The 22,980-nt window shown below is 52.7% G+C and overlaps 1 protein-coding gene across 1 annotated transcript in view; it reads left to right on the forward strand.

The window, feature by feature from the left end:
- The window catches only part of LOC140402898 (uncharacterized), a 140,283-nt gene that overhangs the window by 50,904 nt on the left and 66,399 nt on the right, over positions 1 to 22,980 (forward strand). The window contains exon 4 of the mRNA XM_072490526.1: positions 17,364 to 17,465. Within this exon, the coding sequence (XP_072346627.1) occupies positions 17,364 to 17,465 (102 nt within the window). The remainder of the gene's footprint in view (positions 1 to 17,363; positions 17,466 to 22,980) is intronic.

Below are 22,980 nucleotides of genomic sequence, written 5' to 3' on the forward strand. Positions count from 1 at the left end.
GCTTTACTCTGTATCTAACCCCGTGCTGTACCTGTCCTGGGAGTGTTTGATGGGGACAGTGTGGAGGGAGCTTTACTCTGTATCTAACCCCGTGCTGTACCTGTCCTGGGAGTGTTTGATGGGGACAGTGTAGAGGGAGCTTTACTCTGTATCTAACCCCCGTGCTGTACCTGTCCTGGGAGTGTTTGATGGGGACAGTATAGTGGGAGCGTTACTCTGTATCTAACCCCGTGCTGTACCTGTCCTGGGAGTGTTTGATGGGGACAGTGTAGAGGGAGTTTTACTCTGTATCTAACCCCGTGCTGTACCTGTCCTAGGAGTGTTTGATGGGGACAGTGTAGAGGGAGTTTTACTCTGTATCTAACACCGTGCTGTACCTGTCCGGGGAGTGTTTGATGGGGACAGTGTGGAGGGAGCTTTACTCTGTATCTAACCCCGTGCTGTACCTGCCCTGGGAGTGTTTGATGGGGACAGTGTAGAGGGAGCTTTACTCTGTATCTAACCCCGTGCTGTACCTGTCCTGGGAGTGTTTGATGGGGACAGTGTAGAGGGAGCATTACTCTGTATCTAACCCCGTGCTGTACCTGCCCTGGGAGTGTTTGATGGGGACAGTGTAGAGGGAGCTTTACTCTGTATCTAACCCCGTGCTGTACCTGTCCTGGGAGGGTTTGATGGGGACAGTGTAGAGGGAGCTTTACTCTGTATCTAACCCTGTGCTGTACCTGTCCAGGGAGTGTTTGATGGGGTCAGTGTCGAGGGAGCTCTACTCTGCATCTAACCCCGTGCTGTACCTGTCCTGCTAGTGTTTGATGGGGACAGTGTAGAGGGAGCTTTACTCTGTATCTAACCCAGTGCTGTACCTGTCCTGGGAGTGTTTGATGGGGACAGTGTAGAGGGAGCTTTACTCTGTATCTAACCCCGTGCTGTACCTGTCCTGGGAGTGTTTGATGGGGACAGTGTAGAGGGAGTTTTACTCTGTATCTAACCCCGTGCTGTACCTGTCCTGGGAGTGGTTGATGGGGACAGTGTAGAGGGAGCTTTACTCTATATCTAACCACGTGCTGTACCTGTCCTGGGAGTGTTTGATGGGGACAGTGTAGAGGGGGCTTTACTCTGTATCTATCCCTGTGCTGTACCTGTCCTGGGAGTGTTTGATGGGGACAGTGTAGAGGGCGCATTACTCTGTATCTAACCCCGTGCTGTACCTGTCCTGGGAGTGTTAGATGGGGACAGTGCATAGGGAGCTTTACTCTGTATCTAACCTCGTGCTGTACCTGTCCTGGGAGTGTTTGATGGGGACAGTGCAGGTGGAGCTTTACTCTGTATCTAACCCCGTGCTGTACCTGTCCTGGGAGTGTTTGATGGGGACAGAGTAGAGGGAGCTTTACTCTGTATCTAACCCCGTGCTGTACCTGTCCTGGGAGAGTTTGATGGGGACAGTGTAGAGGGAGCTTTACTCTGTATCTAACCCCGTGCTGTACCTGTCCTGGGAGTGTTTGATGGGGACAGTGTAGAGGGCGATTTACTCTTTATCTAACCCCGTGCTGTACCTGACCTGGGAGTGTTTGATGGGGACAGTGTAGCGGGAGCTTTACTCTGTATCTAACCCCGTACTATACCTGTCCTGGGACTGTTTGATGCGGACAGTGTAGAGGGAGCTTTACTCTGTATCGAACCCCGTGCTGTACCTGTCCTCGGAGTGTTTGATGGGTACAGTGTAGAGTGAGCTTTACTCTGTATCTAACCCCGTGCTGTACCTGTCCTGGGAGTGTTTGATGGGGACAGTGTAGAGGGAGCTTTACTCTGTATCTAACCCCGTGCTGTACCTGTCCTGGGAGTGTTTGATGGGGACAGTGTAGAGGGAGCTTTACTCTGTATCTAACCCCGTGCTGTACCTGTCCTGGCAATGTTTGATGGGGACAGTGTAGTGGGAGCTTTACTCTGTATCTAACCCTGTGCTGTACCTGTCCTGGGAGTGTTTGATGTGGACAGTGTAGAGGGAGCTTTACTCTGTATCTAACCCCGTGCTGTACCTGTCCTGGGAGTGTTTGATGCGGACAGTGTAGAGGGAGCTTTACTCTGTATCTAACCCCGTGCTGTACCTGTCCTGGGAGTGTTTGATGGGGACAGTGTAGAGGGAGCTTTACTCTGTATCTAATCCCGTGCTGTACCTGTCCTGGGAGTGTTTGATGCGGACAGTGTAGAGGGTGCTTTACTCTGTATCTAACCCCGTGCTGTACCTGTCCTGGGAGTGTTTGATGGGGACAGTGTAGAGGGAGCTTTACTCTGTATCTAAACCTGTGCTGTACCTGTCCTGGGAGTGTTTGATGGGGACAGTGTAGGGGGTGCTTTACTCTGTATCTAACCATGTGCTGTACCTGTCCTGGGAGTGTTTGATGGGGACAGTGTAGAGGGGGCTTTACTCTGTATCTAACCTCGTGCTGTACCTGTCCTCGGAGTGTTTGATGGGGACAGTGTAGAGGGAGCTTCACTCTGTATCTAACCTCGTGCTGTACCTGTCCTAAGAGTATTTGATGGGGACAGTGTAGATGGAGCTTCACTCTGTATCTAACCTCGTGCTGTACCTGTCCTGGGAGTGTTTGATGGGGACAGTGTAGATGGAGCTTTACTCTGTATCTAACCTCGTGCTGTACCTGTCCTGGGAGTGTTTGATGGGGACAGTGCAGAGGGATCTTAATTCTGTATCTAATCCAAAGCTGTACCTGTCCTGGGATTGTTTGATGGGGACAGTGTAGAGGGAGCTTTACTCTGTATCTAACCACGTGCTGTACCTGTCCTGGGAGTGTTTGATGGGGACAGTGTAGAGGGAGCTTTACTCTGTATCTAACCTCGTGCTGTACCTGTCCTGGGAGTGTTTGATGGGGACAGTGCAGAGGGATCTTTATTCTGTATCTAATCCAAAGCTGTACCTGTCCTGGGATTGTTTGATGGGGTCAGTGTAGAGGGAGCTTTACTCTGTATCTAACCACGTGCTGTACCTGTCCTGGGAGTGTTTGATGGGGACAGTGTAGAGGGAGCTTTACTCTATATCTAACACCGTGCTGTTCCTGTCCTGGGAATGTTTGATGGGGGCAGTGTAGGGGGAGCTTTACTCTGTATCTAAATCCGTGCTGTACCTGTCCTGGGAGTGTTTGATGTGGACAGTGTAGGGGGAGCTTTACTATGTATCTAACCTCGTGCTGTACCTGTCCTGGGAGTGTTTGATGGGGACAGTGCAGAGGGAGCGTTACTCTGTATCTAACCCAATGCTGTTCCTGTCCTGGGAGTGTTTAATGGGGAAAGTGTAGAGGGAGCTTTACTCTGTATCTAACCCCGTGCTGTACCTGTCCTGGGAGTGTTTGATGGGGACAGTGTAGAGGGAGCTTTACTCTGTTTCTAACCCTGTGCTGTACCTCTCCTGGGAGTGTTTCATGGGGACAGTGTGAAGGGAGCTCTACTCTCTGTCTAACCCCGTGCTGTACCTGTCCTGGGAGTGTTTGATGGGGGCAGTGTAGAAGGAGCTTTACTCTGTATCTAACCCCGTGCTGTACCTGTCCTGGGAGTGTTTGATGGGGACAGTGTAGAGGGAGCTTTACTCTGTATCTAACCCCGTGCTGTACCTGTCCTGGGAGTGTTTGATGTGGACAGTGTAGAGGGAGCTTTACTCTGTATCTAACCCCGTGCTGTACCTCCCCTGGGAGTGTTTGATGGGGACTGTGTAGACGGAGCTTTACTCTGTATCTAACCCCGTGCTGTACCTGTCCTGAGAGTGTTTGTTGGGGACAGTGCAGAGGGAGCTTTACTCTGTATCTAACCCTGTGCTGTACCTGTCCTGGGAGTGTTTGATGGAGACAGTGTAGAGGGAGCGTTACTCTGTATCTAACCCCATGCTGTACCTGTCCTGGGAGTGTTTGATGGAGTCAGTGTAGAGGGAGCTTTACTCTGTATCTAACCCCGTGCTGTACCTGTCCTGGGAGTGTTTGATGGGGACAGTGTAGAGGAAGCTTTACTCTGTATCTAACCCCGTGTTGTACCTGTCCTGGGAGTGTTTGATGGGGACAGTGTAGAGGGAGCTGCACTCTGTATCTAACCCCGTGCTGTACCTGTCCTGGGAGTGTTTGATAGGGACAGTGTAGAGGGAGCTTTACTCTGTATCTAACCCCGTGCTGTACCTGTCCTGGGAGTGTTTGATGGGGACAGTGTAGAGGGAGCTTTACTCTGTATCTAACCCCGTGCTGTACCTTTCCGGGGAGTGTTTGATGGGGACAGTGTCGAGGGAGCTTTACTCTGTATCTAACCCCGTGCTGTACCTATCCTGGGAGTGTTTGATGTGGACAGTGTAGAGGAAGCTTGACTCTGTATCTAACCCCGTGCTGTACCTGTCCTGGGGGTGTTTGATGGGGACAGTGTAGATGGAGCTTTACTCTGTATCTAACCCCGTGCTGTACCTGTCCTGGGAGTGTTTGATGGGGACAGTGTAGAGGGAGCTTTACTCTGTATCTAACCCCGTGCTGTACCTGTCCTGGGAGTGTTTGATGGGGACTGTGTAGATGGAGCTTTACTCTGTATCTAACCCCGTCCTGTACCTGTCCTGGGAGTGTTTGATGGGGACAGTGTAGAGGGAGCTTTACTCTGTATCTAACCCCGTGCTGTACCTGTCCTGGGAGTGTTCGATGGGGACAGTGTAGAGGGAGCTTTACTCTGTATCTAGCCCCGTGCTGTACCTGTCCTGTGAGTGTTTGATGGGGACAGTGTAGAGGGAGTTTTACTCTGTATCTAACCCCATGCTGTACCTGTCCTGGGAGTGTTTGATGGGGACAGTGTAGAGGGAGCTTTACTCTGTATCTAACCCCGTGCTGTACCTGTCCTGGGAGTGTTTGATGGCTTTACTATGTATCTAACCCCGTGGTGTTCCTGTCCTGGGAGTGTTTGATGTGGACAGTGTAGAGGGAGCTTTACTCTGTATCTAACCCCGTGCTGTACCTGTCCTGGGAGTGTTTGATGTGGACAGTGTAGAGGGAGCTTTACTCTGTATCTAACCCCTTGCTGTACCTGTCCTGGCAATGTTTGATGGGGACAGTGTAGTGGGAGCTTTACTCTGTATCTAACCCTGTGCTGTACCTGTCCTGGGAGTGTTTGATGGGGACAGTGTAGAGGGAGCTTTACTCTGTATCTAACCCCGTGCTGTACCTGTCCTGGGAGTGTTTGATGGGGACAGTGCAGAGGGAGCTTTACTCTGTATCTAACCCCGTGCTGTACCTGTCCTGGGAGTGTTTGATGGGGACAGTGCACAGGGAGCTTTCCTCTGTATCTAATCTCATGCTGTACCTGTCCTGGGAGTGTTTGATGGGGACAGGGCAGAGGGAGCTTTACTCTGTATCTAACCCAATGCTGTACCTGTCCTGGGAGTGTTTGATGGGGAAAGTGTAGAGGGAGCTTTACTCTGTATCTAACCCTGTGCTGTACCTGTCCTGGGAGTGTTTGCTGGGGACAGTGTAGGGGGAGCTTTACTCTGTATCTAACCCCCGTGCTGTACCTGCCCTGGGAGTGTTTGATGGGGACAGTGTAGAGGGCGATTTACTCTGTATCTAACCCCGTGCTGTACCTGACCTGGGAGTGTTTGATGGGGACAGTGTAGCGGGAGCTTTACTCTGTATCTAACCCCGTACTATACCTGTCCTGGGACTGTTTGATAGGGACAGTGTAGAGGGAGCTTTACTCTGTATCGAACCCCGTGCTGTACCTGTCCTCGGAGTGTTTGATGGGTACAGTGTAGAGGGAGCTTTACTCTGTATCTAACCCCGTGCTGTACCTGTCCTGGCAATGTTTGATGGGGACAGTGTAGTGGGAGCTTTACTCTGTATCTAACCCTGTGCTGTACCTGTCCTGGGAGTGTTTGATGTGGACAGTGTAGAGGGAGCTTTACTCTGTATCTAACCCCGTGCTGTACCTGTCCTGGGAGTGTTTGATGGGGACATTGCAGAGGGAGATTTACTCTGTATCTAACCCTGTGCTGTACCTGTCCTGGGAGTGTTTGATGTGGACAGTGTAGAGGGAGCTTTACTCTGTATCTAACCCTGTGCTGTACCTGTCCTGGGAGTGTTTGCTGGGGACAGTGTAGGGGGAGCTTTACTCTGTATCTAACCCCCGTGCTGTACCTGCCCTGGGAGTGTTTGATGGGGACAGTGTAGAGGGAGATTTACTCTGTATCTAACCCCGTGCTGTACCTGTCCTGGGAGTGTTTGATGGGGACATTGCAGAGGGAGCTTTACTCTGTATCTAACCCCGTGCTGTACCTGTCCTGGGAGTGTTTGATGGAGACAGTGTAGAGGGAGCTTTACTCTGTATCTAAACCTGTGCTGTACCTGTCCTGGGAGTGTTTGATGGGGACAGTGTAGGGGGTGCTTTACTCTGTATCTAACCATGTGCTGTACCTGTCCTGGGAGTGTTTGATGGGGACAGTGTAGAGGGGGCTTTACTCTGTATCTAACCTCGTGCTGTACCTGTCCTGGGAGTGTTTGATGGGGACAGTGTAGAGGGAGCTTCACTCTGTATCTAACCTCGTGCTGTACCTGTCCTGGGAGTGTTTGATGGGGACAGTGTAGATGGAGCTTTACTCTGTATCTAACCTCGTGCTGTACCTGTCCTGGGAGTGTTTGATGGGGACAGTGCAGAGGGATCTTTATTCTGTATCTAATCCAAAGCTGTACCTGTCCTGGGATTGTTTGATGGGGACAGTGTAGAGGGAGCTTTACTCTGTATCTAACCACGTGCTGTACCTGTCCTGGGAGTGTTTGATGGGGACAGTGTAGAGGGAGCTTTACTCTGTATCTAACCTCGTGCTGTACCTGTCCTGGGAGTGTTTGATGGGGACAGTGTAGAGGGAGCTTTACTCTGTATCTAACCTCGTGCTGTACCTGTCCTGGGAGTGTTTGATGGGGACAGTGCAGAGGGATCTTTATTCTGTATCTAATCCAAAGCTGTACCTGTTCTGGGATTGTTTGATGGGGTCAGTGTAGAGGGAGCTTTACTCTGTATCTAACCACGTGCTGTACCTGTCCTGGGAGTGTTTGATGGGGACAGTGTAGAGGGAGCTTTACTCTGTATCTAACACCGTGCTGTTCCTGTCCTGGGAATGTTTGATGGGGGCAGTGTAGAGGGAGCTTTACTCTGTATCTAAACCCGTGCTGTACCTGTCCTGGGAGTGTTTGATGGGGACAGTGTAGGGGGAGCTTTACTATGTATCTAACCTCGTGCTGTACCTGTCCGGGGAGTGTTTGATGGGGACAGTGCAGAGGGAGCGTTACTCTGTATCTAACCCAATGCTGTTCCTGTCCTGGGAGTGTATAATGGGCAAAGTGTAGAGGGAGCTTTACTCTGTATCTAACCCCGTGCTGTACCTGTCCTGGGAGTGTTTGATGGGGACAGTGTAGAGGGAGCTTTACTCTGTTTCTAACCCTGTGCTGTACCTCTCCTGGGAGTGTTTGATGGGGACAGTGTGAAGGGAGCTCTACTCTCTGTCTAACCCCGTGCTGTACCTGTCCTGGGAGTGTTTGATGGGGGCAGTGTAGAGGGAGCTTTACTCTGTATCTAACCCCGTGCTGTACCTGTCCTGGGAGTGTTTGATGGGGACAGTGTAGAGGGAGCTTTACTCTGTATCTAACCCCGTGCTGTACCTGTCCTGGGAGTGTTTGATGTGGACAGTGTAGAGGGAGCTTTACTCTGTATCTAACCCCGTGCTGTACCTCCCCTGGGAGTGTTTGATGGGGACTGTGTAGACGGAGCTTTACTCTGTATCTAACCCCGTGCTGTACCTGTCCTGAGAGTGTTTGTTGGGGACAGTGCAGAGGGAGCTTTACTCTGTATCTAACCCCGTGCTGTACCTGTCCTGGGAGTGTTTGATGGAGACAGTGTAGAGGGAGCGTTACTCTGTATCTAACCCCATGCTGTACCTGTCCTGGGAGTGTTTGATGGAGTCAGTGTAGAGGGAGCTTTACTCTGTATCTAACCCCGTGCTGTACCTGTCCTGGGAGTGTTTGATGGGGACAGTGTAGAGGAAGCTTTACTCTGTATCTAACCCCGTGTTGTACCTGTCCTGGGAGTGTTTGATGGGGACAGTGTAGAGGGAGCTGCACTCTGTATCTAACCCCGTGCTGTACCTGTCCTGGGAGTGTTTGATAGGGACAGTGTAGAGGGAGCTTTACTCTGTATCTAACCCCGTGCTGTACCTGTCCTGGGAGTGTTTGATGGGGACAGTGTAGAGGGAGCTTTACTCTGTATCTAACCCCGTGCTGTACCTTTCCGGGGAGTGTTTGATGGGGACAGTGTCGAGGGAGCTTTACTCTGTATCTAACCCCGTGCTGTACCTATCCTGGGAGTGTTTGATGTGGACAGTGTAGAGGAAGCTTGACTCTGTATCTAACCCCGTGCTGTACCTGACCTGGGGGTGTTTGATGGGGACAGTGTAGATGGAGCTTTACTCTGTATCTAACCCCGTGCTGTACCTGTCCTGGGAGTGTTTGATGGGGACAGTGTAGAGGGAGCTTTACTCTGTATCTAACCCCGTGCTGTACCTGTCCTGGGAGTGTTTGATGGGGACTGTGTAGATGGAGCTTTACTCTGTATCTAACCCCGTCCAGTACCTGTCCTGGGAGTGTTTGATGGGGACAGTGTAGAGGGAGCTTTACTCTGTATCTAACCCCGTGCTGTACCTGTCCTGGGAGTGTTCGATGGGGACAGTGTAGAGGGAGCTTTACTCTGTATCTAGCCCCGTGCTGTACCTGTCCTGGGAGTGTTTGATGGGGACAGTGTAGAGGGAGTTTTACTCTGTATCTAACCCCATGCTGTACCTGTCCTGGGAGTGTTTGATGGGGACAGTGTAGAGGGAGCTTTACTCTGTATCTAACCCCGTGCTGTACCTGTCCTGGGAGTGTTTGATGGCTTTACTCTGTATCTAACCCCGTGGTGTTCCTGTCCTGGGAGTGTTTGATGTGGACAGTGTAGAGGGAGCTTTACTCTGTATCTAACCCCGTGCTGTACCTGTCCTGGGAGTGTTTGATGTGGACAGTGTAGAGGGAGCTTTACTCTGTATCTAACCCCTTGCTGTACCTGTCCTGGCAATGTTTGATGGGGACAGTGTAGTGGGAGCTTTACTCTGTATCTAACCCTGTGCTGTACCTGTCCTGGGAGTGTTTGATGGGGACAGTGTAGAGGGAGCTTTACTCTGTATCTAACCCCGTGCTATACCTGTCCTGGGACTGTTTGATAGGGACAGTGTAGAGGGAGCTTTACTCTGTATCGAACCCCGTGCTGTACCTGTCCTCGGAGTGTTTGATGGGTACAGTGTAGAGGGAGCTTTACTCTGTATCTAACCCCGTGCTGTACCTGTCCTGGCAATGTTTGATGGGGACAGTGTAGTGGGAGCTTTACTCTGTATCTAACCCTGTGCTGTACCTGTCCTGGGAGTGTTTGATGTGGACAGTGTAGAGGGAGCTTTACTCTGTATCTAACCCCGTGCTGTACCTGTCCTGGGAGTGTTTGATGGGGACATTGCAGAGGGAGATTTACTCTGTATCTAACCCTGTGCTGTACCTGTCCTGGGAGTGTTTGATGTGGACAGTGTAGAGGGAGCTTTACTCTGTACCTAACCCTGTGCTGTACCTGTCCTGGGAGTGTTTGCTGGGGACAGTGTAGGGGGAGCTTTACTCTGTATCTAACCCCCGTGCTGTACCTGCCCTGGGAGTGTTTGATGGGGACAGTGTAGAGGGAGATTTACTCTGTATCTAACCCCGTGCTGTACCTGTCCTGGGAGTGTTTGATGGGGACATTGCAGAGGGAGCTTTACTCTGTATCTAACCCCGTGCTGTACCTGTCCTGGGAGTGTTTGATGGAGACAGTGTAGAGGGAGCTTTACTCTGTATCTAACCCGGTGCTGTACCTGTCCTGGGAGTGTTTGATGGGGACAGTGCACAGGGAGCTTTCCTCTGTATCTAATCTCGTGCTGTACCTGTCCTGGGAGTGTTTGATGGGGACAGTGCAGAGGGAGCTTTACTCTGTATCTAACCCCGTGCTGTACCTGTCCTGGGAGTGTTTGATGGGGAAAGTGTAGAGGGAGCTTTACTCTGTATCTAACCCTGTGCTGTACCTGTCCTGGGAGTGTTTGATGGGGACAGTGTAGAGGGAGCTTTACTCTGTATCTAACCCCGTGCTGTACCTGTCCTGGGAGTGTTTGATGGGGACAGTGCAGAGGGAGCTTTACTCTGTATCTAACCCCGTGCTGTACCTGTCCTGGGAGTGTTTGATGGGGACAGTGCACAGGGAGCTTTCCTCTGTATCTAATCTCATGCTGTACCTGTCCTGGGAGTGTTTGATGGGGACAGGGCAGAGGGAGCTTTACTCTGTATCTAACCCAATGCTGTACCTGTCCTGGGAGTGTTTGATGGGGAAAGTGTAGAGGGAGCTTTACTCTGTATCTAACCCTGTGCTGTACCTGTCCTGGGAGTGTTTGCTGGGGACAGTGTAGGGGGAGCTTTACTCTGTATCTAACCCCCGTGCTGTACCTGCCCTGGGAGTGTTTGATGGGGACAGTGTAGAGGGCGATTTACTCTGTATCTAACCCCGTGCTGTACCTGACCTGGGAGTGTTTGATGGGGACAGTGTAGCGGGAGCTTTACTCTGTATCTAACCCCGTACTATACCTGTCCTGGGACTGTTTGATAGGGACAGTGTAGAGGGAGCTTTACTCTGTATCGAACCCCGTGCTGTACCTGTCCTCGGAGTGTTTGATGGGTACAGTGTAGAGGGAGCTTTACTCTGTATCTAACCCCGTGCTGTACCTGTCCTGGCAATGTTTGATGGGGACAGTGTAGTGGGAGCTTTACTCTGTATCTAACCCTGTGCTGTACCTGTCCTGGGAGTGTTTGATGTGGACAGTGTAGAGGGAGCTTTACTCTGTATCTAACCCCGTGCTGTACCTGTCCTGGGAGTGTTTGATGGGGACATTGCAGAGGGAGATTTACTCTGTATCTAACCCTGTGCTGTACCTGTCCTGGGAGTGTTTGATGTGGACAGTGTAGAGGGAGCTTTACTCTGTATCTAACCCTGTGCTGTACCTGTCCTGGGAGTGTTTGCTGGGGACAGTGTAGGGGGAGCTTTACTCTGTATCTAACCCCCGTGCTGTACCTGCCCTGGGAGTGTTTGATGGGGACAGTGTAGAGGGAGATTTACTCTGTATCTAACCCCGTGCTGTACCTGTCCTGGGAGTGTTTGATGGGGACATTGCAGAGGGAGCTTTACTCTGTATCTAACCCCGTGCTGTACCTGTCCTGGGAGTGTTTGATGGAGACAGTGTAGAGGGAGCTTTACTCTGTGTCTAAACCTGTGCTGTACCTGTCCTGGGAGTGTTTGATGGGGACAGTGTAGGGGGTGCTTTACTCTGTATCTAACCATGTGCTGTACCTGTCCTGGGAGTGTTTGATGGGGACAGTGTAGAGGGGGCTTTACTCTGTATCTAACCTCGTGCTGTACCTGTCCTGGGAGTGTTTGATGGGGACAGTGTAGACGGAGCTTCACTCTGTATCTAACCTCGTGCTGTACCTGTCCTGGGAGTGTTTGATGGGGACAGTGTAGATGGAGCTTTACTCTGTATCTAACCTCGTGCTGTACCTGTCCTGGGAGTGTTTGATGGGGACAGTGCAGAGGGATCTTTATTCTGTATCTAATCCAAAGCTGTACCTGTCCTGGGATTGTTTGATGGGGACAGTGTAGAGGGAGCTTTACTCTGTATCTAACCACGTGCTGTACCTGTCCTGGGAGTGTTTGATGGGGACAGTGTAGAGGGAGCTTTACTCTGTATCTAACCTCGTGCTGTACCTTTCCTGGGAGTGTTTGATGGGGACAGTGTAGAGGGAGCTTTACTCTGTATCTAACCTCGTGCTGTACCTGTCCTGGGAGTGTTTGATGGGGACAGTGCAGAGGGATCTTTATTCTGTATCTAATCCAAAGCTGTACCTGTTCTGGGATTGTTTGATGGGGTCAGTGTAGAGGGAGCTTTACTCTGTATCTAACCACGTGCTGTACCTGTCCTGGGAGTGTTTGATGGGGACAGTGTAGAGGGAGCTTTACTCTGTATCTAACACCGTGCTGTTCCTGTCCTGGGAATGTTTGATGGGGGCAGTGTAGAGGGAGCTTTACTCTGTATCTAAACCCGTGCTGTACCTGTCCTGGGAGTGTTTGATGGGGACAGTGTAGGGGGAGCTTTACTATGTATCTAACCTCGTGCTGTACCTGTCCGGGGAGTGTTTGATGGGGACAGTGCAGAGGGAGCGTTACTCTGTATCTAACCCAATGCTGTTCCTGTCCTGGGAGTGTTTAATGGGCAAAGTGTAGAGGGAGCTTTACTCTGTATCTAACCCCGTGCTGTACCTGTCCTGGGAGTGTTTGATGGGGACAGTGTAGAGGGAGCTTTACTCTGTTTCTAACCCTGTGCTGTACCTCTCCTGGGAGTGTTTGATGGGGACAGTGTGAAGGGAGCTCTACTCTCTGTCTAACCCCGTGCTGTACCTGTCCTGGGAGTGTTTGATGGGGGCAGTGTAGAGGGAGCTTTACTCTGTATCTAACCCCGTGCTGTACCTGTCCTGGGAGTGTTTGATGGGGACAGTGTAGAGGGAGCTTTACTCTGTATCTAACCCCGTGCTGTACCTGTCCTGGGAGTGTTTGATGTGGACAGTGTAGAGGGAGCTTTACTCTGTATCTAACCCCGTGCTGTACCTCCCCTGGGAGTGTTTGATGGGGACTGTGTAGACGGAGCTTTACTCTGTATCTAACCCCGTGCTGTACCTGTCCTGAGAGTGTTTGTTGGGGACAGTGCAGAGGGAGCTTTACTCTGTATCTAACCCCGTGCTGTACCTGTCCTGGGAGTGTTTGATGGAGACAGTGTAGAGGGAGCGTTACTCTGTATCTAACCCCATGCTGTACCTGTCCTGGGAGTGTTTGATGGAGTCAGTGTAGAGGGAGCTTTACTCTGTATCTAACCCCGTGCTGTACCTGTCCTGGGAGTGTTTGATGGGGACAGTGTAGAGGAAGCTTTACTCTGTATCTAACCCCGTGTTGTACCTGTCCTGGGAGTGTTTGATGGGGACAGTGTAGAGGGAGCTGCACTCTGTATCTAACCCCGTGCTGTACCTGTCCTGGGAGTGTTTGATAGGGACAGTGTAGAGGGAGCTTTACTCTGTATCTAACCCCGTGCTGTACCTGTCCTGGGAGTGTTTGATGGGGACAGTGTAGAGGGAGCTTTACTCTGTATCTAACCCCGTGCTGTACCTTTCCGGGGAGTGTTTGATGGGGACAGTGTCGAGGGAGCTTTACTCTGTATCTAACCCCGTGCTGTACCTATCCTGGGAGTGTTTGATGTGGACAGTGTAGAGGAAGCTTGACTCTGTATCTAACCCCGTGCTGTACCTGACCTGGGGGTGTTTGATGGGGACAGTGTAGATGGAGCTTTACTCTGTATCTAACCCCGTGCTGTACCTGTCCTGGGAGTGTTTGATGGGGACAGTGTAGAGGGAGCTTTACTCTGTATCTAACCCCGTGCTGTACCTGTCCTGGGAGTGTTTGATGGGGACTGTGTAGATGGAGCTTTACTCTGTATCTAACCCCGTCCAGTACCTGTCCTGGGAGTGTTTGATGGGGACAGTGTAGAGGGAGCTTTACTCTGTATCTAACCCCGTGCTGTACCTGTCCTGGGAGTGTTCGATGGGGACAGTGTAGAGGGAGCTTTACTCTGTATCTAGCCCCGTGCTGTACCTGTCCTGGGAGTGTTTGATGGGGACAGTGTAGAGGGAGTTTTACTCTGTATCTAACCCCATGCTGTACCTGTCCTGGGAGTGTTTGATGGGGACAGTGTAGAGGGAGCTTTACTCTGTATCTAACCCCGTGCTGTACCTGTCCTGGGAGTGTTTGATGGCTTTACTCTGTATCTAACCCCGTGGTGTTCCTGTCCTGGGAGTGTTTGATGTGGACAGTGTAGAGGGAGCTTTACTCTGTATCTAACCCCGTGCTGTACCTGTCCTGGGAGTGTTTGATGTGGACAGTGTAGAGGGAGCTTTACTCTGTATCTAACCCCTTGCTGTACCTGTCCTGGCAATGTTTGATGGGGACAGTGTAGTGGGAGCTTTACTCTGTATCTAACCCTGTGCTGTACCTGTCCTGGGAGTGTTTGATGGGGACAGTGTAGAGGGAGCTTTACTCTGTATCTAACCCCGTGCTATACCTGTCCTGGGACTGTTTGATAGGGACAGTGTAGAGGGAGCTTTACTCTGTATCGAACCCCGTGCTGTACCTGTCCTCAGAGTGTTTGATGGGTACAGTGTAGAGGGAGCTTTACTCTGTATCTAACCCCGTGCTGTACCTGTCCTGGCAATGTTTGATGGGGACAGTGTAGTGGGAGCTTTACTCTGTATCTAACCCTGTGCTGTACCTTTCCGGGGAGTGTTTGATGGGGACAGTGTCGAGGGAGCTTTACTCTGTATCTAACCCCGTGCTGTACCTATCCTGGGAGTGTTTGATGTGGACAGTGTAGAGGAAGCTTGACTCTGTATCTAACCCCGTGCTGTACCTGACCTGGGGGTGTTTGATGGGGACAGTGTAGATGGAGCTTTACTCTGTATCTAACCCCGTGCTGTACCTGTCCTGGGAGTGTTTGATGGGGACAGTGTAGAGGGAGCTTTACTCTGTATCTAACCCCGTGCTGTACCTGTCCTGGGAGTGTTTGATGGGGACTGTGTAGATGGAGCTTTACTCTGTATCTAACCCCGTCCAGTACCTGTCCTGGGAGTGTTTGATGGGGACAGTGTAGAGGGAGCTTTACTCTGTATCTAACCCCGTGCTGTACCTGTCCTGGGAGTGTTCGATGGGGACAGTGTAGAGGGAGCTTTACTCTGTATCTAGCCCCGTGCTGTACCTGTCCTGGGAGTGTTTGATGGGGACAGTGTAGAGGGAGTTTTACTCTGTATCTAACCCCATGCTGTACCTGTCCTGGGAGTGTTTGATGGGGACAGTGTAGAGGGAGCTTTACTCTGTATCTAACCCCGTGCTGTACCTGTCCTGGGAGTGTTTGATGGCTTTACTCTGTATCTAACCCCGTGGTGTTCCTGTCCTGGGAGTGTTTGATGTGGACAGTGTAGAGGGAGCTTTACTCTGTATCTAACCCCGTGCTGTACCTGTCCTGGGAGTGTTTGATGTGGACAGTGTAGAGGGAGCTTTACTCTGTATCTAACCCCTTGCTGTACCTGTCCTGGCAATGTTTGATGGGGACAGTGTAGTGGGAGCTTTACTCTGTATCTAACCCTGTGCTGTACCTGTCCTGGGAGTGTTTGATGGGGACAGTGTAGAGGGAGCTTTACTCTGTATCTAACCCCGTGCTATACCTGTCCTGGGACTGTTTGATAGGGACAGTGTAGAGGGAGCTTTACTCTGTATCGAACCCCGTGCTGTACCTGTCCTCAGAGTGTTTGATGGGTACAGTGTAGAGGGAGCTTTACTCTGTATCTAACCCCGTGCTGTACCTGTCCTGGCAATGTTTGATGGGGACAGTGTAGTGGGAGCTTTACTCTGTATCTAACCCTGTGCTGTACCTGTCCTGGGAGTGTTTGATGTGGACAGTGTAGAGGGAGCTTTACTCTGTATCTAACCCCGTGCTGTACCTGTCCTGGGAGTGTTTGATGGGGACATTGCAGAGGGAGATTTACTCTGTATCTAACCCTGTGCTGTACCTGTCCTGGGAGTGTTTGATGTGGACAGTGTAGAGGGAGCTTTACTCTGTACCTAACCCTGTGCTGTACCTGTCCTGGGAGTGTTTGCTGGGGACAGTGTAGGGGGAGCTTTACTCTGTATCTAACCCCCGTGCTGTACCTGCCCTGGGAGTGTTTGATGGGGACAGTGTAGAGGGAGATTTACTCTGTATCTAACCCCGTGCTGTACCTGTCCTGGGAGTGTTTGATGGGGACATTGCAGAGGGAGCTTTACTCTGTATCTAACCCCGTGCTGTACCTGTCCTGGGAGTGTTTGATGGAGACAGTGTAGAGGGAGCTTTACTCTGTATCTAACCCGGTGCTGTACCTGTCCTGGGAGTGTTTGATGGGGACAGTGCACAGGGAGCTTTCCTCTGTATCTAATCTCGTGCTGTACCTGTCCTGGGAGTGTTTGATGGGGACAGTGCAGAGGGAGCTTTACTCTGTATCTAACCCCGTGCTGTACCTGTCCTGGGAGTGTTTGATGGGGAAAGTGTAGAGGGAGCTTTACTCTGTATCTAACCCTGTGCTGTACCTGTCCTGGGAGTGTTTGATGGGGACAGTGTAGAGGGAGCTTTACTCTGTATCTAACCCCGTGCTGTACCTGCCCTGGGAGTGTTTGATGGGGGACAGTGTAGAGGGAGCTTTACTCTGTATCTAACCCCGTGCTGTACCTGCCCTGGGAGTTTTTGATGGGGACAGTGTAGAGGGAGATTTACTCTGTATCTTACCCCGTGCTGTACCTGTCCTGGGAGTGCTTGATGGGGACAGTGTAGCGGGAGCTTTACTCTGTATCTAACCCCGTGCTGTACCTGTCCTGGGAGTGTTTGATGGGGACAGTGTCGAGGGAGCTTTACTCTGTATCTAACCCCGTGCTGTACCTGTCCTGGGAGTGTTTGATGGGGACAGTGTAGAGGGAGCTTTACTCTGTATCTAACCCTGTGCTGTACCTGTCCTGGGAATGTTTGATGGGGACAGTGTAGAGGGAGCTTTAGCTGTGTCTAACCCCGTACTATACCTGTCCTGGGAGTGTTTGATGGGGACAGTGTAGAGGGAGCTTTACCCTGTATCTAACCCCATGCTGTACCTGTCCTGGGAGTGTTTGATGGGGACAGTGTAGAGGGAGCTTTACTCTGTATCTAACCCCGTGCTGTACCTTTCCTGGGAGTGTTTGATGGGGACAGTGTCGAGGGAGCTTTACTCTGTGTCTAACCCCGTGCTGTAGCTGTCCTGGGAGTGTTTGATGGGGACAGTGTAGATGGAGCTTTACTCTGTATCTAACCCCGTGCTGTACCTGTCCTGGGAGTGTTTGATGGGGACAGTGTCGAGGGAGATCAGTCCACCGGTATGTGTGAGTTGATGGTGTGTGAAGAGGGTGGGTCTTTGTGTGTGGAGGCAGTTCCGTCGCTGTGAACGGGTGAGGTGTCTGTGGGGTAAGGGGGGAGGTTCATTCCTCTCTGAGAGTGTTAGGTCGGGTGCCGGGAGGGTGTGATTGACGGGGTCCGTGCAGGTCCGTGCGCGTCTGTGTGCCGGTTATAGACATGCCTCCCACCCCTGCCCTGTGTTTGATTGCAGGTCACTGTCGATGAGGAGAGCTTTCTGGCCCATCCGACCCGAGACCGGGTGAAGATCCAGCACTCCCGCCGTCCTCCCACGCGTGGCCACCTGATGGCAGTGGTGAGTGGGCACGCACTTCCTCAGCTTCACCACGCCAAGTCCTGGGCCCCGTGGTGTCTTGGGGCGGGGTCACAGAAACCTTGGCGGGGCGTCGTTGGGCTGTAGTTAGGACAATGTTGGAGGCCACCCCTTTGCCTGCAGAGCCATCCGACTTCGATCGAAAGAGGTTGGTTACCCCAACAGCTTTGCCTCCCGATTCAGGGAGATAAGTCGGAATTCCAGTGAACAATGTTCCCTCTAAGCTACAATGGCTGAATAACAACTCGAAAGATCCCACGCAGGCTGTGCACAAGTCTGTAGTTACTGTGCGTGCCGGACTGCAGAGAAATGTACAGGTGTCACACTTCTAAACAGGGATCCTACAGCAAGATCTGGACAGGTTGGGCAAGTGGGCAAACCAATGGCAGATGCAGTGTAATTTGGATAAGTGTGAGGTTATTCACTTTGGAAGCAAAAACAGGAAGGAGATTACTCCCTGAATGGTTGTAAATTGGGAGAGGGGAGTGTGCAGCGGGACCTGGGTGTCCTTGTGCGCCAGTCGCTGAAGGTAAGCTGCAGGTGCAGCAGGCGGTAAAGAAGGCTAATGGTATGTTGGCCTTCATTGCGAGAGGTTTCGAGTATAGAAGCAGGATGTGTTGCTGCAATTGTACAGGGTCTTGGTGAGGCCACACCTGGAGTATTGTGGGCAGTTTTGGTCTCCTTCTCTGAGGAAGGATGTTCTTGCTCTCGAGGGAGAGCAGCGAGGGTTTACCAGACTGATTCCAGGGATGGCGGGACTGTCATATGAGGAGAGATTGACTAGGTTGGGATTGTTCTCGCTGGAGTTCAGAAGAATGAGGGGGGATCTCATAGAGACTATAAAATTCTGACAGGACTGGACAGGGTAGATGCAGGGAAGGTGTTACCAATGATGGGTGTGTCCAGAACCAGGGGTCACAGTCTGAGGATTCAGGGTAAACCATTTCGGACAAAGATAAGGAGACATTTCTTCACCCAGAGAGCGGTGAGCCTGTGGAATTCATTACCACAGGAAGTAGTTGATGCTAAATCATTAAATATATTCATGAGGCAGCTGGATATAGCACTTGGGGAGAATGGGCTATGGGGAGGAAGCAGGATTAGGCTATTGAGTTGGATGGTCAGCCATGATGGTGATGAATGGCGGAGCAGGCTCGAAGGGCCAAAAGGCCTCCTCCTGCTCCGATCGTCTCTGTATCTATGTGTCTACGTATAACAATCTGCCCACACGCTCCCAAAAGAAATTGGAGGTGCAACGGTCCGTCACAGCTGGAGCAGAGCCCGCCGCACAGCTGGAGCAGAGCCCGCCGCACAGCTGGAGCAGAGCCCACTGCACAGCTGGAGCAGAGCCCCGCCGCACAGCTGGAGCAGAGCCCGCCGCACAGCTGGAGCAGAGCCCGCCGCACAGCTGGAGCAGAGCCCGCCGCACAGCTGGAGCAGAGCCCCGCCGCACAGCTGGAGCAGAGCCCCGCCGCACAGCTGGAGCAGAGCCCCGCCGCACAGCTGGAGCAGAGCCCGCCGCACAGCTGGAGCAGAGCCCCGCCGCACAGCTGGAGCAGAGCCCGCCGCACAGCTGGAGCAGAGCCCGCCGCACAGCTGGAGCAGAGCCCGCCGCACAGCTGGAGCAGAGCCCGCCGCACAGCTGGAGCAGAGCCCCGCCGCACAGCTGGAGCAGAGCCCGCCGCACAGCTGGAGCAGAGCCCCGCCGCACAGCTGGAGCAGAGCCCGCCGCACAGCTGGAGCAGAGCCCGCCGCACAGCTGGAGCAGAGCCCACCGCACAGCTGGAGCAGAGCCCAGCCGCACAGCTGGAGCAGAGCCCGCCGCACAGCTGGAGCAGAGCCCGCCGCACAGCTGGAGCAGAGCCCCGCCGCACAGCTGGAGCAGAGCCCCGCCGCACAGCTGGAGCAGAGCCCCGCCGCACAGCTGGAGCAGAGCCCCGCCGCACAGCTGGAGCAGAGCCCCGCCGCACAGCTGGAGCAGAGCCCAGCCGCACAGCTGGAGCAGAGCCCGCCGCACAGCTGGGCCTGATGTGAATTTAATCTCAGTTGCGGACAAAGTTGGTTCCACGCGTTCGTTCAGCTCGGCCCTGGGGCAGCTGCGGCTCCATTGGTGGCATCAGCTCCTGGCTTACAGCCTGCACGATCCTGGGGACAGACTGGGATTAGCCGGGATGGGCAAGGGGACCACAGGGACATTTGGGAGCTGCGCTGGGATCGTTGACAGAGGCGCTGAACCGCAACCCGGCCGGATGGCCAATATGTGGGGCCACTGCAATTCGCCTCGGGGGGAGGGTGGGGGGGGGGGCGCCCCCTGACAGGGTGGGGGTGGGGGGGGGGGGGGGGGGGGCGCCTCCTGACAGGGTGGGGGTGGGGGGGGGGGGCGCCCCCTGACAGGGTGGGGGTGGGGGGGGGGGGCGCCCCCTGACAGGGTGGGGGTGGGGGGGGAGGGCGCCCCCTGACAGGGTGGGGGTGGGGGGGGGGGGCGCCCCCTGACAGGGTGGGGGTGGGGGGGGGGGCGCCCCCTGACAGGGTGGGGGTGGGGGGGGCGCCCCCTGACAGGGTGGGGGTGGGGGGGGGGCGCCCCCTGACAGGGTGGGGGTTTGTCCGGCCACAGGTCCTGCGCCCAGTGAGTCATCTAGTGGAACAGGTCCGAAAATGGGAGCAGGCTGATAGCAGGATGATGGAGTCGGGCCGAGTGGCCTGCTTCTGTTTCGCAATTTGTTCTTTTTTAATACTTTTTAAAATCAATTTAAACTAATCCGATTCAGTTTTTTTTCCCAATTAAGGGGCGATTTAGCGAGGCCAATCCACCTGCCCTGCACATCTTTGGGTTGTTGTGGGGGCGAAACCCACGCAGACACGGGGATAATGTGCAAACTCCACACGGGACCCAGGACCAGGAAGGAACCTGGGACCTCGGCACCGTGAGGCAGTAGTGCTAACCACTGCGCCACCGTGCTGCCCTCGTTCTCCCCGTGTCTGCGTGGGTTTCCTCCGGGTGCTCCGGTTTCCTCCCACAAGTCCCGAAAGACGTGCTGTTGGGTGAATTGGACATTCTGAATTCTCCCTCTGCGTACCCGAACAGGCGCCGGGATGTGGCGACTCGGGGCTTTTTACAGTAACGTCATTGTGGGTGTATCGTAAGCCTGTGCTGTTGGGGGTGGAGGGATTAGATTGGGTTGCAACACCCTTGCCGTTAAATAACCTGGAAATATTCGTTATCTGAGTGGTAAAGTTGAGGTGGATGGGATAGGTACAGCCCAGCAGGAATTGGAGGTTCATAGAATTTACAGTGCAGAAGGAGGCCATTCGGCCCATCGAGTCTGCACCGGCCCTACTTAAGCCCACTCCCCCCACCCTAACCCAGTAACCCCACCTTTTGGACACTAAGGGCAATTTACCGTGGCCGCTCCACCCAACCTGAACATCATGGGGTACGGGCCTCTGGCACGGAGTCTGTCCCTGTTGCTCAGAAGGGAAGGGGGGGGAGAGGAGCAGAGCATTAGTAATTGGGGACTCGATAGTCAGGGGCACAGATAGGAGATTTTGTGGGAGCGTGAGAGACCCACGTTTGGTATGTTGCCTCCCAGGTGCAAGGGTACGTGATGTCTCGGATCGTGTTTTCCGGGTTCTTAAGGGGGAGGGGGAGCAGCCCCAACTCGTGGCCCACATTGGCACTAACGACATAGGTAGGAAAGGGGACAAGGATGTCAGGCAGGCTTTCAGGGAGCTAGGATGGAAGCTCAGAACTAGAACAAACAGAGTTGTTATCTCTGGGTTGTTGCCCGTGCCACGTGATAGTGAGATGAGGAATAGGGAGAGAGAGCAATTAAACACGTGGCTACAGTGATGGTGCAGACGGGAGGGATTCAGATTTCTGGATAACTGGGGCTCTTTCTGGGGAAGGTGGGACCTCTACAGACAGGATGGTCTACATCTGAACCTGAGGGGCACAAATATCCTGGGGGGGAGATTTGTTAGTGCTCTTTGGGGGGGTTTAAACTAATGCAGCAGGGGCATGGGAACCTGGATTGTAGTTTTAGGGTAAGGGAGAATGAGAGTATAGAGGTCAGGAGCACAGATTTGACGTCGCAGGAGGGAAGGCATACGGCATGCTTGCCTTCATTGGCCGGGGCATTGAGTATAAGAATTGGCAAGTCATGTTGCAGCTGTATAGAACCTTAGTTAGGCCACACTTGGAGTATAGTGTTCAATTCTGGTCGCCACACTACCAGAAGGATGTGGAGGCTTTAGAGAGGGTGCAGAAGAGATTTACCAGAATGTTGCCTGGTATGGAGGGCATAAGCTATGAGGAGCGATTGAATAAACTCGGTTTGTTCTCACTGGAACGAAGGAGGTTGAGGGGCGACCTGATAGAGGTATACAAAATTATGAGGGGCATAGACAGAGTGGATAGTCAGAGGCTTTTCCCCAGGGTAGAGGGGTCAATTACTAGGGGGCATAGGTTTAAGGTGAGAGGGGCAAAGTTTAGAGTAGATGTACGAGGCAAGTTTTTTACGCAGAGGGTAGTGGGTGCCTGGAACTCACTACCGGAGGAGGTAGTGGAGGCAGGGACGATAGGGACATTTAAGGGGCATCTTGACAAATATATGAATAGGATGGGAATAGAAGGATACGGACCCAGGAAGTGTAGAAGATTGTAGTTTAGTCGGGCAGTATGGTCGGCACGGGCTTGGAGGGCCGAAGGGCCTGTTCCTGTGCTGTACATTTCTTTGTTCTTTGTTCTTTGAGGGGGCCAGTGTTCAGGTAGGTGGTTTGAAGTGTGTCTACTTCAATGCCAGGAGTATACGAAATAAGGTAGGGGAACTGGCAGCATGGGTTGGTACCTGGGACTTCGATGTTGTGGCCATTTCGGAGACATGGATAGAGCAGGGACAGGAATGGATGTTGCAGGTTCCGGGGTTTAGGTGTTTTAGTAAGCTCAGAGAAGGAGGCAAAAGAGGGGGAGGTGTGGCGCTGCTAGTCAAGAGCAGTATTACGGTGGCGGAGAGGATGCTAGATGGGGACTCATCTTCCGAGGTAGTATGGGCTGAAGTTAGAAACAGGAAAGGAGAGGTCACCCTGTTGGGAGTTTTCTATAGGCCTCCAAATAGTTCTAGGGATGTAGAGGAAAGGATGGCGAGGATGATCCTGGATAAGAGCGAAAGTAACAGGGTAGTTATTATGGGAGACTTTAACTTTCCAAATATTGACTGGAAAAGATATAGTTCGAGTACATTAGATGGGTCGTTTTTTGTACAGTGTGTGCAGGAGGGTTTCCTGACACAATATGTTGACAGGCCAACAAGAGGCGAGGCCACGTTGGATTTGGTTTTGGGTAATGAACCAGGCCAGGTGTTGGATTTGGAGGTAGGAGAGCACTTTGGGGACAGTGACCACAATTCGGTGACGTTTACGTTAATGATGGAAAGGGATAAGTATACACCGCAGGGCAAGAGTTATAGCTGGGGGAAGGGCAATTATGATGCCATTAGAC

Source organism: Scyliorhinus torazame, chromosome 26 (assembly GCF_047496885.1).
Source record: "Scyliorhinus torazame isolate Kashiwa2021f chromosome 26, sScyTor2.1, whole genome shotgun sequence".
Taxonomy (NCBI): domain Eukaryota; kingdom Metazoa; phylum Chordata; class Chondrichthyes; order Carcharhiniformes; family Scyliorhinidae; genus Scyliorhinus; species Scyliorhinus torazame.